This window comes from Phocoena sinus, chromosome 7 (genome assembly GCF_008692025.1).
Source record: "Phocoena sinus isolate mPhoSin1 chromosome 7, mPhoSin1.pri, whole genome shotgun sequence".
Classification (NCBI taxonomy): Eukaryota; Metazoa; Chordata; class Mammalia; order Artiodactyla; family Phocoenidae; genus Phocoena; species Phocoena sinus.
The window spans coordinates 52544778-52559894 of record NC_045769.1 but is presented as its reverse complement, the minus strand read 5'-3'; the positions used below and the strand labels follow the sequence as shown (position 1 = coordinate 52559894).

The 15117-nt window shown below is 36.0% G+C and overlaps 2 protein-coding genes across 4 annotated transcripts in view; one reads left to right on the top strand and one right to left on the bottom strand.

Annotated features, from left to right (window-relative positions):
* ITGA4 (integrin subunit alpha 4) overlaps positions 1 to 5490 on the top strand; it is an 89460-nt gene extending 83970 nt beyond the window's left edge. The window contains exons 26-28 of the mRNA XM_032636527.1: positions 956 to 1054; positions 1423 to 1542; positions 1978 to 5490. Coding sequence (XP_032492418.1) covers positions 956 to 1054; positions 1423 to 1542; positions 1978 to 2076 — 318 coding nt within the window. The 3' untranslated portion in view covers positions 2077 to 5490. The remainder of the gene's footprint in view (positions 1 to 955; positions 1055 to 1422; positions 1543 to 1977) is intronic.
* Positions 2552 to 15117, bottom strand: part of CERKL (ceramide kinase like) — a 147241-nt gene continuing 134675 nt past the window's right edge. For all 3 annotated transcript variants that reach the window (XM_032636531.1, XM_032636532.1, XM_032636530.1), the window contains 3 exons: positions 13205 to 13301; positions 5651 to 5829; positions 2552 to 4803 (listed from right to left, as the gene is read on the bottom strand). In XM_032636531.1, coding sequence (XP_032492422.1) covers positions 4722 to 4803; positions 5651 to 5829; positions 13205 to 13301 — 358 coding nt within the window. In that variant the 3' untranslated portion in view covers positions 2552 to 4721. The remainder of the gene's footprint in view (positions 4804 to 5650; positions 5830 to 13204; positions 13302 to 15117) is intronic.

Here is a 15117-nt window from a genome sequence, read left to right as displayed (position 1 = left end):
CAGCATCGCTGGCTTCTCCCCACTAAATGGCAGTACACCCCCTCCCGAGCCCTGCCAGCCAGAAATGGCTCCAGACATAGCTGACTCTCCTTGAGGGTACAGAATCATCCCTGTTGAAAAAAACTGCTCCAGATAAAGTATATAATTTATTTTTAGCCCTAAAATTCTACATGTTCTCTCCAAAATGTTAAATAACCTTTACACAGTAGTTTTAACTTAAGAATTTGACAAAAGAATGTATTCTCATCTACCCTAATGAACGCACATATGAAAAATAAGAAATACCTCGATTTTGAATACAACTTCAAAGATCCTTAGAGTCTATGGAGCCTGTCCACAGATGCCCAACCAAGCTCTGGATTCTGGGTGATAAAGCCCTCTGTTTGTTAGACAGTAAAGCTCTGAGTTCAGCCACTGATTTTATTTTTGAATGTTATAAATATTTGTACCAGATTTTTTCATTATGATATTTGGTACACTAATCTGTATTTGATCAGAGCAGAAAGATGACAACACTATTAAGAAAAACAAGCCCAAATAAAATTAATTTGAGGAAATGTTTATCAGACAAAGAAAGTCTTCTTTGGGAATAAAAATTCAATAGCTAAGGTAAAAATACACTGGTAATTATCAAATAGTATTTAAATATTAAAAATTATAAGCATTTAAATCAAGTTCTCTGCAAAGCAGCCACGTAGTTCTCTGCAAAGCAGCCACGTTTAATGAAAGGATTTCAACAAAGTGATGCCATATAAATTAATACCAAGGACATGCCTTTGGAACCAAAGGAAGCATTGCATTGCAATTAACTACAAATGGTGAAACCGGAGAAGATAACTTGTGAAAACCTTTAGAATGGAAGTAGTTTCTCATGATTCTTACCTGCTCTATGTTTTCATGAAACAAAACGATGTATCAGGCTACAGTGATCTTTTTTGTTTTATTTATTAAACAGGATGAGACTAGAGCCCTGAAGTTTGAAATAAGAGCAACAGCTTTTCCAGAGCCAAATCCAAAAGTTATTGAACTAAACAAGGATGAGAATGTTGCACATGTAAGATTATTACCTTTTTAACCAAAACGTAAACATTGTGGGAAAAAATATTGCTAGTGTTTGGTCAGGAAAATCATGGCGAGCCTAAAATACTTTACAGGGGATTGGTATTTTCTACAACTGCCAGGAAGGCATGACATAGCTCTTTCAGGAGGTGATTTTGGTAGGATGGATTGGAGGAAGAACCACAGATAAGCCCCTTGCACACCCTGTTTCTGCTAAACAATTACCAATGTTTCCTATGGTTTGTGTTAGACCAGCAAGAGAATGGGATGGGTTATTCTGAATACTATTGGGGATCGTGGCTTCAAACGAAATAGAGGCAAGGTTTTAAACTGGTGTTTCTATATTTTGCTTAATTTATGTAGGTTCTACTCGAAGGACTACATCATCAAAGACCCAAACGCCACTTCACTATAGCGATTATTTTAAGTAGCTTGCTACTTGGACTTATTTTACTTTTATTGATTTCATATGTTATGTGGAAGGTAAGCCTTTAATAATTACCATTGTTATTAAACCACTCAAAATGCCATTCTTGATCTTCTCAAAGCCAACTTGTCACTCCGTTACTAGATTTCAGCATTTTTAATGTTAATTCTTATACTGATTGATTGCATATTTCTCTTTAGTACCACTGTCTTTCTAGAAAAATATGCCTTCTTAAAGATAACTTCAACAGATGTTCAAACTATAACAAAAGTTTTGAAGGATGTTCTTTCTAAGCATTGGGCAAACACTGCACGTTCTATGTTGAACTTCAGTTCTGGAGAGTGTGCATCACTGAGAAATCCTGCAGTAACAACAAAACAATGCTCTTGAACCCAATATTTCCCAAACTAAGTTTTACTGACTACAATTGGCATTGACTCTTATTATACTCATATCAAATATCTAATGTTCATGATTAATGCTATTTTCAGGCTGGCTTCTTCAAAAGACAGTACAAGTCTATCCTACAACAAGAAAACAGAAGAGACAGTTGGAGTTACATTAACAGTAAAAGCAATAAAGATGATTGAAGACTTCTTTCAAATTGAGAGAATAACAGACTCAGGTTACAGTATACTAAAACAAATTTAGACATTGTTTACAAGAAACCGTGAATTTTGCCTCAGACTTCTTCTATGTACTTCTTTTAGTCATGACCTTGTGACATGTCTTAATGCAGATGAAAAATCCAAGCAATGATTATTCTAAGAGAAAATAACTCCAAAAGTAATATTTTAATATATCCAAAAAGATAATCTTTCAGCTCTTAAATGGATAGAAAAACACTAAAGCATCAGCTTATCCAAGATAAGTAATCCCTGGACAATACCTTGAAATGAGTGCATCTGAATTAAAATTACGTTGAGGAAGTAAACAACTCGACTGGAGAAAACTTGGACTTTGAGGTATCATTCCTTTAAAAGAAATACTATTTACCATATGTGCTGGCTTTGGTAAAATTAATTCCACCAAATAGGTAAGGACTCATTTCTAATAGATCTTTGGAATATGTTCTCTAGAAATATTTAGCAGAATTTTTGAAAGGCTGTTCCCAAATTTCTAATGAATAGAAGAGGAACATTATCATTTTAAAGCATATTTTATCTTTAAAGACATTGATTTGTAATATATTTCCTATAACCTTTGATCAACAACCATTTATTCAGCAGTCTATGAATACTATGGCCTGATGAGCAAACTTCAGACTGAAGTTATACACTGGTTTGAGCTTAATGGGATAATTTCTGGATAATTACTGTTTATACAGCTATTGATTTTTTCTTTCTGTACATATATATACATAAGTTTTTATGAGAAAATATATGTTTATATAGGTATAAATCCAGTAAGTCCTTCTATAACACAGTTTTATCAAGGGAAAGGTACTGAAAAGTAAATTGTAAAAATCCATCTTTAATCAAATTTTTTGTTTATAAAAACAACAGTACTTAGAATTCTAATTTATATTCTAAAACAGATCGAATGTTGCACTTTAGCTGATATATGTAAAATATGAAAACTGTACCTCACTAATTTTTAAAAATCAAAGCTCTGCAAAGAACATATTGGGGACCAGTATTTCATACAAATTACATACTGTTTAAACAGTTGACTATCAAATTCAGCAAAGAAATTCTTGTTTAGATGTTACTCCTTTCTCCTCAAACGTAAGTATGAAATGTGTTTTCACCAGTACTATAAGAGCATTCGCTTCTTCAGGGAAATATAGAGAAGCAAATTTAACTGTAAAATTGAAAAATATAGATTTAGCTTGTATCAGGTAAAAATGTGACATCAAAATTTCCATGTTTTAGTGATGACTGAAGTATTTTAAGTTTTTTGTTGGTGTTATCTTAGACTTTTTATAATGAAGTAGTTTTTCTGCGTCTAAAATACCTCTTCACTTGCAAATACAATCACTTTTTGTAATATTTATTCATGCGTATGAACTAAATGCTGATATATAAACACCAGAAAATAATTTCCTCTGATTTGTCCCTAGAAAATAATTTCCTCTGATTTGTCCCTACATCTGTCTTGATATGAAGGTTGTGGCCAAATTTTCGAAATCTGTTACAGGAAGTGATAGGTTAGAGGGCAGTCTTTACCACTATGGAAGGGGATTTCTCTTCATGGAGGTCCCTGCCCACAGCTGTCTTCCTCAGACCACTTAATTCCTGTAAGTTATCTGTTCACAAATTGGTGGCTGGAGAATGAAAAATGCACAGAAACTTGTGAAGACATTTGAGCAGTGGGACCCAATGAGCACGAAACCTCCTGAACTCGGGGGTGTACCAATAGAAATTAATTCAATTTTAAAGAACCCTTTGAACAAAAGATACTATGTTTTTTTATGATTATTTATGATTAAAAAACAAGTAGTTCTTTCAAGAAAATGTCTAGGCTCATTGGTGGAAAATCAAATCCAAAATCAAATCCAAATTTAGAATTGCTTTCTCAAGGATGATCCCTGAGGAAATTTAAATTTTGTTCCTTCCTACTAGAAATGACACCATTTCAGGTAGGATTCTAACCAGTTAGATATTTTGAATAGTTTGTGTATTATGGATTTCAAAACCCTAAAACCCTACCACTTTGCGTTTTCAACTTTCAGAGACTATTCACCAAAGTGGTACTATAACTTTTGAAAAAATCCATCTTTTTTCTTTTTGGCAAGTAGTCTAGGTATTAGAGAGCTTTTGAAAAAATAGTACTATTTCTGGTTATATCATTTCCTAGCTGTGTAATTTAATACCACTGGATTACGTACCTCATCAAGAAATCAGGACAGTCTTTCTTACATGACCTCTGTGGTCTGTTGGCATCAGGCTATAGGAAATTTAACGTCAGAATTGATGGACTCAAATCCAGGAGTCCAAATTAGTTCATTTTGGAATTAATCTAGGTTAAATATTGATATATCATGTTTATGATATATCATGTTTAAATTTCAAGTATATGAAATAGTTACTTTCCATTCCAATAAATACTTTCCCAAAACCAGAATTTAAATCGTTTTGTATATATTTCACGTCTTAAGCCTAGAAGCTAATTTTCAGTAACATCAAAAATAGCAATTTTAATTTCTTTTAAAAATAGTTTTCTCCTTACTAAAATATCTGTTTAAAACATGACAATATCCCTTCATATTAAAATTCTGATTTTCACATTCCTCTTATAAACAGCTACATGTTACTTTGGAAGCATTCGTTTCTTCCATGCTTTTTCCATAAAGATTGATAAGTCTTGGGTGTACTCTGTAAAGAATATAAGAATATGTATGATTATTTCATCAACCTATCATGCTGTTATTTTTCACACATAACCTCTATCGAATGTGGTGCATAATACCAAATAGAAATCTAATGATAGCCAATGAGCATACATTCATGGCAGAGCTGCCATCTAGGAAAAAATGCAGGGCCTAATAAATCAGCAGCAGTAATTCCTATAAAGCCCAGTCACCCATGCATGTAGAAAGCTCACACCTAGCAGGCTCCTCAGGGAGCCCTGCACACTTCTTCTACCCACTGAGTCATAATGCTTATCAACAATAAGTTTGCATGTTCCCAAGCCTGTTTATAACCCATTGCTCTTGTTAATATGTAAAATTGTTCTTACTTACGTAAAGTATGCTTTGGAAAGACGATAAAAGCAAACTGCTGAACACAAAGTGTTACAGTATTTGTTGTGGGTAAAAGGAAATTTTAAACGACTGGGGGATTAAATTGTAACCATCTGTGCTATTCAGATGGCATCACAAGGTTTGAGATCTTAATCCATTTTTAAAAATTCAAAATGGAAATTGTAGACGTACATTATGTGTATAGTTTGTGAAGAATGGTAATTCAGAATGCCAACGTAGAGAGACTCATAACCAAAGAAAATGCTTTGGTTCTACATAACAATTAGTGAATAAATACAAAGTTACACTTCTTTATTTATTAAAATTGTACATGTGTCTTTTTATGCTTCCCTGACTTACGAATTTAAAACAGAATTAGCCCAACTGCCTGTTTTGATAGTTATAAGGCGGCAACTTCCATTTATATGTCTATCAGACACAAAACTGATAGTACAAGATGGTGAAATAATTAGACTTACCTAACATGGACCTCTGATGCAACTTCCATTAAATCACCATCTACATTCCAAGGGAAACTGCTTCCTGTAGCAGTTTCATGTGGTCCATCTTCTTCCTCTGGATTGTGTCCACTGCTGTTACTCCTTGGGTGAACTTTTACTTCTTCAACAGTGTAAGTCTCAACAAATGGAAAATTAAACTAAAAAAAAAACCAACCAAAAAATAAATGCAAATAATCTTGGTACTTGCTTTATCCCTAACTAACTGTAATGCAAACTAGGAAAGTTCACTGTGCTCTCATTTGCAAGTAAATATCAGTGTGCATGCTGATGTTTTCATAGCTTTGAAACTCTAATTAGTTCCAATTTCTTTGGAAGAAGGAGCCCCTTTTCTGAAGCTTTCCTAGCTCATTTAGATCTAGCAGCTGGCAAACGTGTTTTATGACAAATAGTATATGTCTATGAAATTGTATACAATAATTTCCAATAGAAACTAAATCTTTAATATTGGTCTGTTGTTATAGAGGATTTATATAATCCACTGACTTGATTATTGTCAACTAGTTTAACTGATGTAGAGCAAACTCTAGAATAAGTTTCTGAATTACGAAGAACTAAACTTATGAAGGTAAAAAGAGAAAGTCCAACCCATGTGATTTTGACAGGTATTTGCCTGTCTCATCCTCACTTTAAAGACGGACACAAGTTGCATGATAATTATGGTTGCTTACTGACCACTCTAGCATGGTACAAAGTCAGCTTCATATTTCAGTCTTTCTTGGTCATGCTACTCAAAGCAACCTACAGATTTAATGTGATCCTTATCAAACTACCCATGACATTCTTCACAGAAATAGAACAAATAATCCTAAAATTCATATGGAACCATAAAAGACTCAGAATTGCCAAAGCAACCCTGAGGAAAAAGAACAAAGCAGGAGGCGTAACCCTCCCAGACTTCAGACAATACTACAAAGCTACTACAAATACTACTACTAATCAAAACAGTGTGGTACCGGCACAAAAACAGACACATAGATCAATGGAACAGAATAGAGAGCCCAGAAATAAGCCCACACACCTATGGACAATTTAATCTTTGACAAAGGAGGGAAGAATATACAATGGGGAAAAGACAGTCTTTTCAGCAAGTGGTGTTGGGAAAATTGGACAGCCACATGAAAATCAATGAAGTTAGAACATTCCCTCACATCATAGACAAAAAATGGCTTAAAGATTTACATATGAGACATGACACTATAAAACTCCTAGAAGAGAATATAGGCAAAACATTCTCTGACATAAATCATACCAATGTTTTCTTAGATCAGTCTCCCAAGGCAATAGAAATAAAATCAAAATTAAACAAATGGGGCCTAATCACACTTACAAGCTTTTGCACAGCAAAGGAAACCATAATCAAAATTAAAAGACAACCTAAGGAGTGGAAGAAAATATTTCCAAATGATGTGACTGGCAAGGGCTTAATTTCAAAAATATACAAACAGCTCATACAATTTAATAACAACAACAACAACAAAAACAATCGAAAAGTGGGCAGAATATCTAAATAGACACTTCTCCAGAGAAGACATACAGATGGCCCGTCGGCACATGAAAAGATGCTCATCATTCCTAATCATCAGAGAAATGCAAATCAAAACTACAATGAGGTGCCACCTCACACTGGTCAGAATGGCCCTCATTAAAAACTCTACAAATAACAAATACTGGAGAGGGTGTGGAGAAAAGGGAACCCTCCTACACTGTTGGTGGGAATGTAAATTGGTGCAGCCACTATGGAAAACAGTATGAAGGTTGCTCAAAAAACTAAACATAAGAGTTGCCATATGTTCCAGCAATCCCATTCCTGGGCATATACCCAGACAAAACCTTAATTCGAAAAGATACATGCACCCAGTGTTCAAAACAGCACTATTTATAGTAGCCAAGACATGGAAACAACCTAAATGCCCATCAACAGATGAATGGATAAAGAAGATGTGGTACATATATACAATGGACTATTACTCAGCCATAAAAAAGAATGAAATAATGCCACTTGCAGCAACATGGATGAACCTAGACATTATCATACTAAGTGAAGTAAGCCAGACAGAGAAAGACAAATACCATATGCTATCACTTATATGTGGAATCTAAAATACAACACAAATGAACTTACCTACGAAACAGAAACAGACTCACAGAGAACAGACTTGTGGTTCCCAAGGTGCGGGCAGGGGAGGGAAGGATTGGGAGTTTGGGATTAGCAGATGCCACCTATTATATATAGGATGGATAAACAACAAGGTCCTACTGTGTAGCATAGGGAACTATATTCAATATCCTGCAATAAACCATAACGGAAAAAAATATGAAAAATATTATATATATGTATAACTGAATCACTTGGCTGTAAGCAGAAGTTAGCACATTGTAAATCAACTATACTCCAGTAAAAAATTTTTTTAAAATTTAAAATTTTCTTACTTGCCTAAGGAAACTATAGTGAAAAAATATATATTCTCTGAAATAAGTAAGATAGCCAAGTAACTTTTTAGTAGAAATGCACAACTACTCATTTATTTCAGTTTTCAGATAAATGGCATGAGGTTTATCACAAATATATTATCTACATGTTTTTTTCCCTTCTTTCACATATAAACCTCGATGAAGCACAGAATTTTAAAAGTTGCCAGAAAACTCTTTTCCCCAATACCCTTATTTTGCTATATGTGGAAACATCAATGTCCAGCAGATCTTATAGTTTATACTGAATAATGCATGGGTTACGTGGTGGATAATACTGGGTTACATGATGGCAACAGTTGTTCTATTTGAAGTACAGGGTTAGCAGGCCCCAAGCAACTCTCTGTTGGAAAAATCAAGGCTCTCTCTAAAACTGCCTCATAGTCACTGCATTAGACTTCCCATTTCAGGTGTAAGGTTTGGGGCCACACTTCACACTGCACTTGTAAAATGTTCTACATTTTTCATTCATTGTGAAAATAATGTGTTTTAGTTGTTTTTTTAAACATTTTTTAAAATTTTATTTATTTATTTGATTGTGCCGGGTTTTAGTTGCGGCAGGCAGGCTCCTTAGCTGTGGCATGTGAATTCTCAGTTGCGGCATGCATGTGGGACCTAGTTCCCTGACCAGGGATCGAACCCAGCCCCCCTGCTTTGGGAGCACGGAGTCTTAACCACTGCGCCACCAGGGAAGTCCCAAAATAATGTGTTTTAAATGAGTCAGTGATCACTGGCCATTATGCGTTAAATTGTGTCCCCCGTAAAGATATCTAGAAGTCCTAACTCTTAGTACATGTGACTGTCACCTTATTTGGAAATCGGGTCTTTGCAAATGTAATCAAGTTAAGATGAGGTCATTTGGGTGGCCCTAATCCAATATGACTAATGTCCTGGTTAAGAGAGGAGAATGCCGTGTGAAGATAGACACTCAGGGAGAATGTCATGTGATGAAGGGGTCAGAGACTTGAGCCACGCAGCTAAAGCCAAGGAGTGTCAGGAACTGATGGCCATCACCAGTAAGTCTATTGTCTTACATCACCAGTTTTCATGTACACACTTCACAAAATGAAGCTCCGTTCATCCATGCATGCACATTTATTACCTAGGAAGCCACAGACATTGTTAGATGGGACTTAGGGAAGCCAAGAGCGTGATATCACGTGTGAGGGTGTGTTTGGGGCATGAGGAAGGGAAGTTAACAATTAAAGTTGTGATATATATATAAGTGCCATGATGGTATAAGCAGAGAGAAATGAGAAGAGGCAAACAGGCTCAGGATATTGGGTGAATTGCCCTCTTGAGCTGTGTCTTAACACAGAAGAATTAGCCTGGAGGTGAAGAGAAGCCCTGGAGAGAGGAAACCACGTTTGCAAGAATACAGAGATATGCCATGATCAAGCATAGTGTGATACTGATGGCAACACTGGTATTTTGGCATTTATTTTTCAGAGTATGTTAATGCCTATATTTGATTTTAAAACATAGACACATATGGTGTTATGGGCTGAATCGTGTCCCCCCTTTCTCCAATTTATATGCTGAAGTCCTAACTCCCTGTACCTCAGAATGTAACCATATTTGGAGATTAGGTCTTTAAAAGGTGATTAAGTTAAATGAGTCTTTTAGGGTAGGCCCAAATCCAATATGACTGGTGTCCTTATAAAAGGAGGAAATTGGGACACACAGAGAGACCCCAGGAATGTGCATGCACAGAGAAAAGATCAAGTGAGGACACAGCCAGAAGGCAGCCATCTGTAAGCCAAGGAGACAGGTCTTGGGAGAAACCAAACCTACCCAGTCTGTGGTATTTGTTATGGCAGCCCGAGAGAATGAATTCAATGACCAAAGCACGGGAAATCTGGTGGAGGATGGCAAGAAGCGAGGCTGTGACACAGGCAAGGGCTAGAATACAAGGGGCCCTGTATTCCACACTGAGGAAATTTGATGTCATCCTGATGACAATAACACATTGAAGAATTAGGCAGGAGATACATCAGATATGTATTTTAGAAAAATCCCTCTAGAATGCAGTGTGGAAGACCAGCGAAAAGAAAGATCAGAAGGAGGCTATTGGAAGCAAGAAGGGGATTAAGGTTTGAATTAATTGGTGGACTGGTTGTGAGGAATGAGGGCGAGGGATCCAGAGTAACTCCAGGATGGGTAGAGAGTGGTACCATTGCCCTTTGTAGGGAAACACAGAAGGAGCACCATCAAGGAAGAGGGCGATAAGGTAAGTAGTGGACGTGCTGGACTCAAGATGCCTGTGAGTTTTATAACCTTCTCAGCACACAGGAAGGCACAGTGGTCCTGCAAATCAGAAAGGAAGAGAGAACCCTTGGTAGTGTGCAAAGTTCAGATAGTGGTTCAAGCAATGGGAAGCAGTGAGATCACCCAGGAAAAAGTATCATGAGAAGAAGGTTACAAACAAATCCCTGGGGAATAACAAGGGTTTTTAAACCCCCTAAACAAAAATGAGGGTCAAAGCAAACGTAGGAATGTTTTCAATATGAACAGAGGAAACAAAGGCCAGCTACAGGATGGAGTTGAAAAGACCTGAAGAGGAGTTTTTACCTCTATCTATTTCACACAGAGATGGGAAACGCAAGATGCGTCACCTACAAATGATGGTTTTCAGTACATTCTACAATTGTTCAGATACGCGAACATTCAGTTCAACCTGGAAAGATGGTTCAGAGACCTAGACTGTTGCTCTCCTTAGGCTGAAGTGCCGCCTTTCCCTTCCTGGATACCAGAACTGCTACTAATTGAGAGTGGATTATATAATCTTACATTTATCTGGTCTTTATAATATTACATAATTTATATAAGTTTATATTTTTGAACATGTCACCATGAAGGAAAGAGACTACACATACACGTGTATATGTGTATATGTATGTCTGTGATTTTTACACAAATGTATCAGATTAACATTGCTTGAAAGCAGTCACCTTGGGAATCAATCCAATTATTCTTACTATATACTATTATGCAAAACAGTTTAGAATTTCTTTGCAAAAAACTACAGAGCAGTAGCATGGACTTGAATTTTTGGAAAGAGCTGAGCCAATCAGTTAAGCCTAATGAACCACACACACATACACAGGCAATAGTTTTTTTGTATCAAAAGCAAGATATGGGGCTTCCCTGGTGGCGCAGTGGTTGAGAGTCCGCCTGCCGATGCAGGGGACGCGGGTTCGTGCCCCGGACCGGGAAGATCCCACATGCCGCGGAGCGGCTGGGCCCGTGAGCCATGGCCGCTGGGCCTGCGCGTCCGGAGCCTGTGCCCCGCAACGGGAGAGGCCACAACAGTGAGAGGCCCGCATACCGCAAAAAAAAAAAAAAAAAAAAAAAAAAAAAAAGCAAGATATGACTGGTTGAGTACCTGAGAAAAATGGTTATGTCTTGCATAACATGGTCTTCTTTTGAAAAACTTTACTTTCCTATAGATACAGAATTACATTCCCTACTATGTCTTTGTCTTTATTTTTTATAGTAAGCATCTATTACTTTTAAAGTCAGAAGAAAGCTACTTTCGTAATGAAAAAAGTATGTCTACAAAAATTACCTAAGACATTTGACCCTTAGGCAATTCCAAAAGAGAACTTCTTCTCTGTAAGTAATCTGTGCAATCGTGCCTCTAAAATAAATATACAGCTTCTCAGGGTAAGTACCTTGGGGTTATTACTCCTTTAAGTTCTCATATTTATTTAATAGAAAAAGAATAGGAAAAGTTTATACCAACATAATGGCACTCATTATCTCTTGGAATATAGAATTTTGAGAGCTTTTTATATATATTATCTTGTTTCTATTTTCTGACTTACAGAAAAACCAATGAACATGTATTGCTTTGGATTAAGAAAAATAATAAAGTTGCAAACAAAATTAGCAACATCTGAAAAGGCATACATTCCTTTAAAAATCAATAAATCACTATTTTCCCAAACACATAAAGTTATTAGTTAGTCTTACAACCTACATTATATCAGCTTTTTTCCACTTTGTCTCCTTAGAGATTTATATTTAAAGAAAATAGGACTGTACATAATTTTATGACATAATTTCCTAAACATTTCATTCAACTGGTTGCTCAATAAATATTGATCAAATAATGTAGTAGGCAGAGGAGAACTGAAACTTCATGAAGCCTGCCCGAGAAAGTTTAAAATTATAAAGAAGCAAAAATGAGAGCCTTGCAGTGGCTACCTATGTAAGAAAGATACACCTGCTAGTCACCGGCTGGATTTACTCTCCTTCCCCCATCTGTTCTCCCCCAGCTACATCCAGGCACAATTTTATACCTGTAAGAAGGTATGAGACTGTAGGGTTTTACATGCATACTATGTACTTCAAGATTCATAATTTCAGAAATTCACATATTTCTGGATCGGTTTCCTAATAACCGGCTCAAAATGTCTGCCAAAAGAATATGGCTTATAACAGTTATTGCTTCTCTTTAAAACAAATCCCTTAAGAATGGAAATACAGTTTTATCTATCTCTACAAATACCACCACACATCCTAAGTTTAGAATAAAATAAATAACATCTATATAAAAGTAGTGTATTTTAAAATATATTTCTGCAAATCTATTTCAATCAATGTAAGTAGGCTGATCTTGAACAACAGGAAAACCCAAAGGTCATAACTTTAGAGGGAGTCTGCTGCCATAAAATTAAGAAGGCTAAAAATCTCAGATTTCACTACTCTTCATTCTGAAGAACAGCTGAGTATGTCATTTTATCCTTAATTTACTTCACATTTCAAAATAACACTACATTTTCTATTTTCTCTTTGCACACACACACATAAATGTGTATAACCACCAACCCACAATTCAAAAAAGGCCAATCCATATTAATACTGGTGGATACTTTTCAGAATTTGAAGAAAGAACAAATTGAAAAAAAAAAAAAGGTTAATGCATTCAGAAGAAAATAAAGCTTTCTTACAAGGCAGGACTCGGTGTCAACTCTCGCAGCATCTCTCTCCCCATGATTAATTGCTTTGCACACAGGTAATCTAAATGGTTTACTGTACCTGGTTTTTAACACTTGCATATCTTTTCAGGTGTTTTATAAATTCTGGTCGAGAAGTGTTTCTTGAAATTATAAGAGCCATGCTTCCGTCATTTAATCTGAAATTAAATATTTGTATTTGACATTAAAATATTTATTAAGAGAAACTACTCTGTATCATTCCTCCTAACAAATAATGTTTACTAGAAGTTGTAGGCAAGCTAGATAAATCACCATCACATTAAATTTACCTAAAATTATTAAATCATATCTTGCTGTGCTGTCTTTTAAATGAAACAGCCTTTCAAATTAGTTTTATTAAACAACTGACTGATTTCCTTCTCACCAAGCACTGACACCAAGCACTTCTTAAAAAATGAATCACCGTGCATCCTGTTCACATATCAAGACATAATTTGAAATCCAATGTACTTACTTAGGGATTCTAAGTGTGAAACCATGTATTTTTTTAAAGATGTGTTGTACGATAGTTAATAAATACAAATGGTCTAACAACTAGTTCAACACTTTTTAAAATCTAAAGTGTGATTTAAATATTTATTTATGGGCAGGTCTAAGTGACATAGGAAACCAAATAAATCAGAGGCTCTTGGATGGATGAACTGGAGTGAACAAATGCTACCACACATGTTCAGTTAAATGACTGAACATTTTAATCTCGCATAACTCTTCAGTTCAATGTAAGAGGCTGCAAATTTAGAGGTGTGATTTAGTGCCAAAAAGCCACTCACAGATGCATCTAGCTTTAGAAGGCAGTTTGCAGAAATATGTGCAAATGACTTCTAGGCTCAGTTTCAGTGCAAATATAAAGTTATTCCAAGAATAACAATGATGACATAAAAAAGAGCTCTTTAAATCTTATGGAAGCTCAGGTTAGAGCTGTAAGGGACCTTGGAGATTACCCAGTCATTCACTCAGTTTATGTAGAAGGAAAAGAAGCCCCGAAGTTTAAGTGATTGGTTCAAAGACAGAGAAAAACAAAATAATCACTGGAACCAGAGCGCTTAATCCAGGGTCCACCATTCCTTTTACGCATTACGTCACCTCTTCCCAACTGGAAATAAATAGTACCAAAACATCAAAAAATCTAGAAACAATAAATGCTGGAGAGCATGTGGAGAAAAGGGAACACTCATACACTGCTGGTGGGAATGTGAATTGGTACAGCCACTATGGAGAACAGTATGGAGGTTCCTTTAAAAACTACAAATAGAACTACCATATGACCCAGCAATGCCACTACTGGGCATATACCCTGAGAAAACCATAATTCAAAAAGAGTCATACCAAAATGTTCACTGCAGCTCTATTGACAATAGCCAGGACATGGAAGCAACCTAAGTGTCCATCGACAGATGAATGGTTAAAGAAGATGTGGCACATATATACAATGGAATATTACTCAGCCATAAAAAGAAACGAAAATGAGTTATTTGTAGTGAGGTGGATGGACCTAGAGTCTGTCATACACAGTGAAGTAAGTCAGAAAGAGAAAAACAAATACCGTATGCTAACACATATATATGGAATCTAAGAAAAAAAATGTCATGAAGAGCCTAGGGGTAAGAGGAATGAAGATGCAGACCTACTAGAGAATGGACTTGAGGATATGGGGAGTGGGAAGGGTAATCTGTGACAAAGTGAGACAGTGGCATGGACATATATACACTACCAAACGTAAAATAGACAGCTAGTGGGAAGCAGCCGCATAACACAGGGAGATCAGCTCTGTGCTTTGTGACCACCTAGAGGGGTGGGATAGGGAGGGTGGGAGGGAGGGAGACGCAAGAGGGAAGAGATATGGGAACATATGTATATGTATAACTGATTCACTTTGTTATAAAGCAGAAACTAACACACCATTGTAAAGCAATTATACTCCAATAAAGATGTAAAAAAAAAAATAGTACCAAA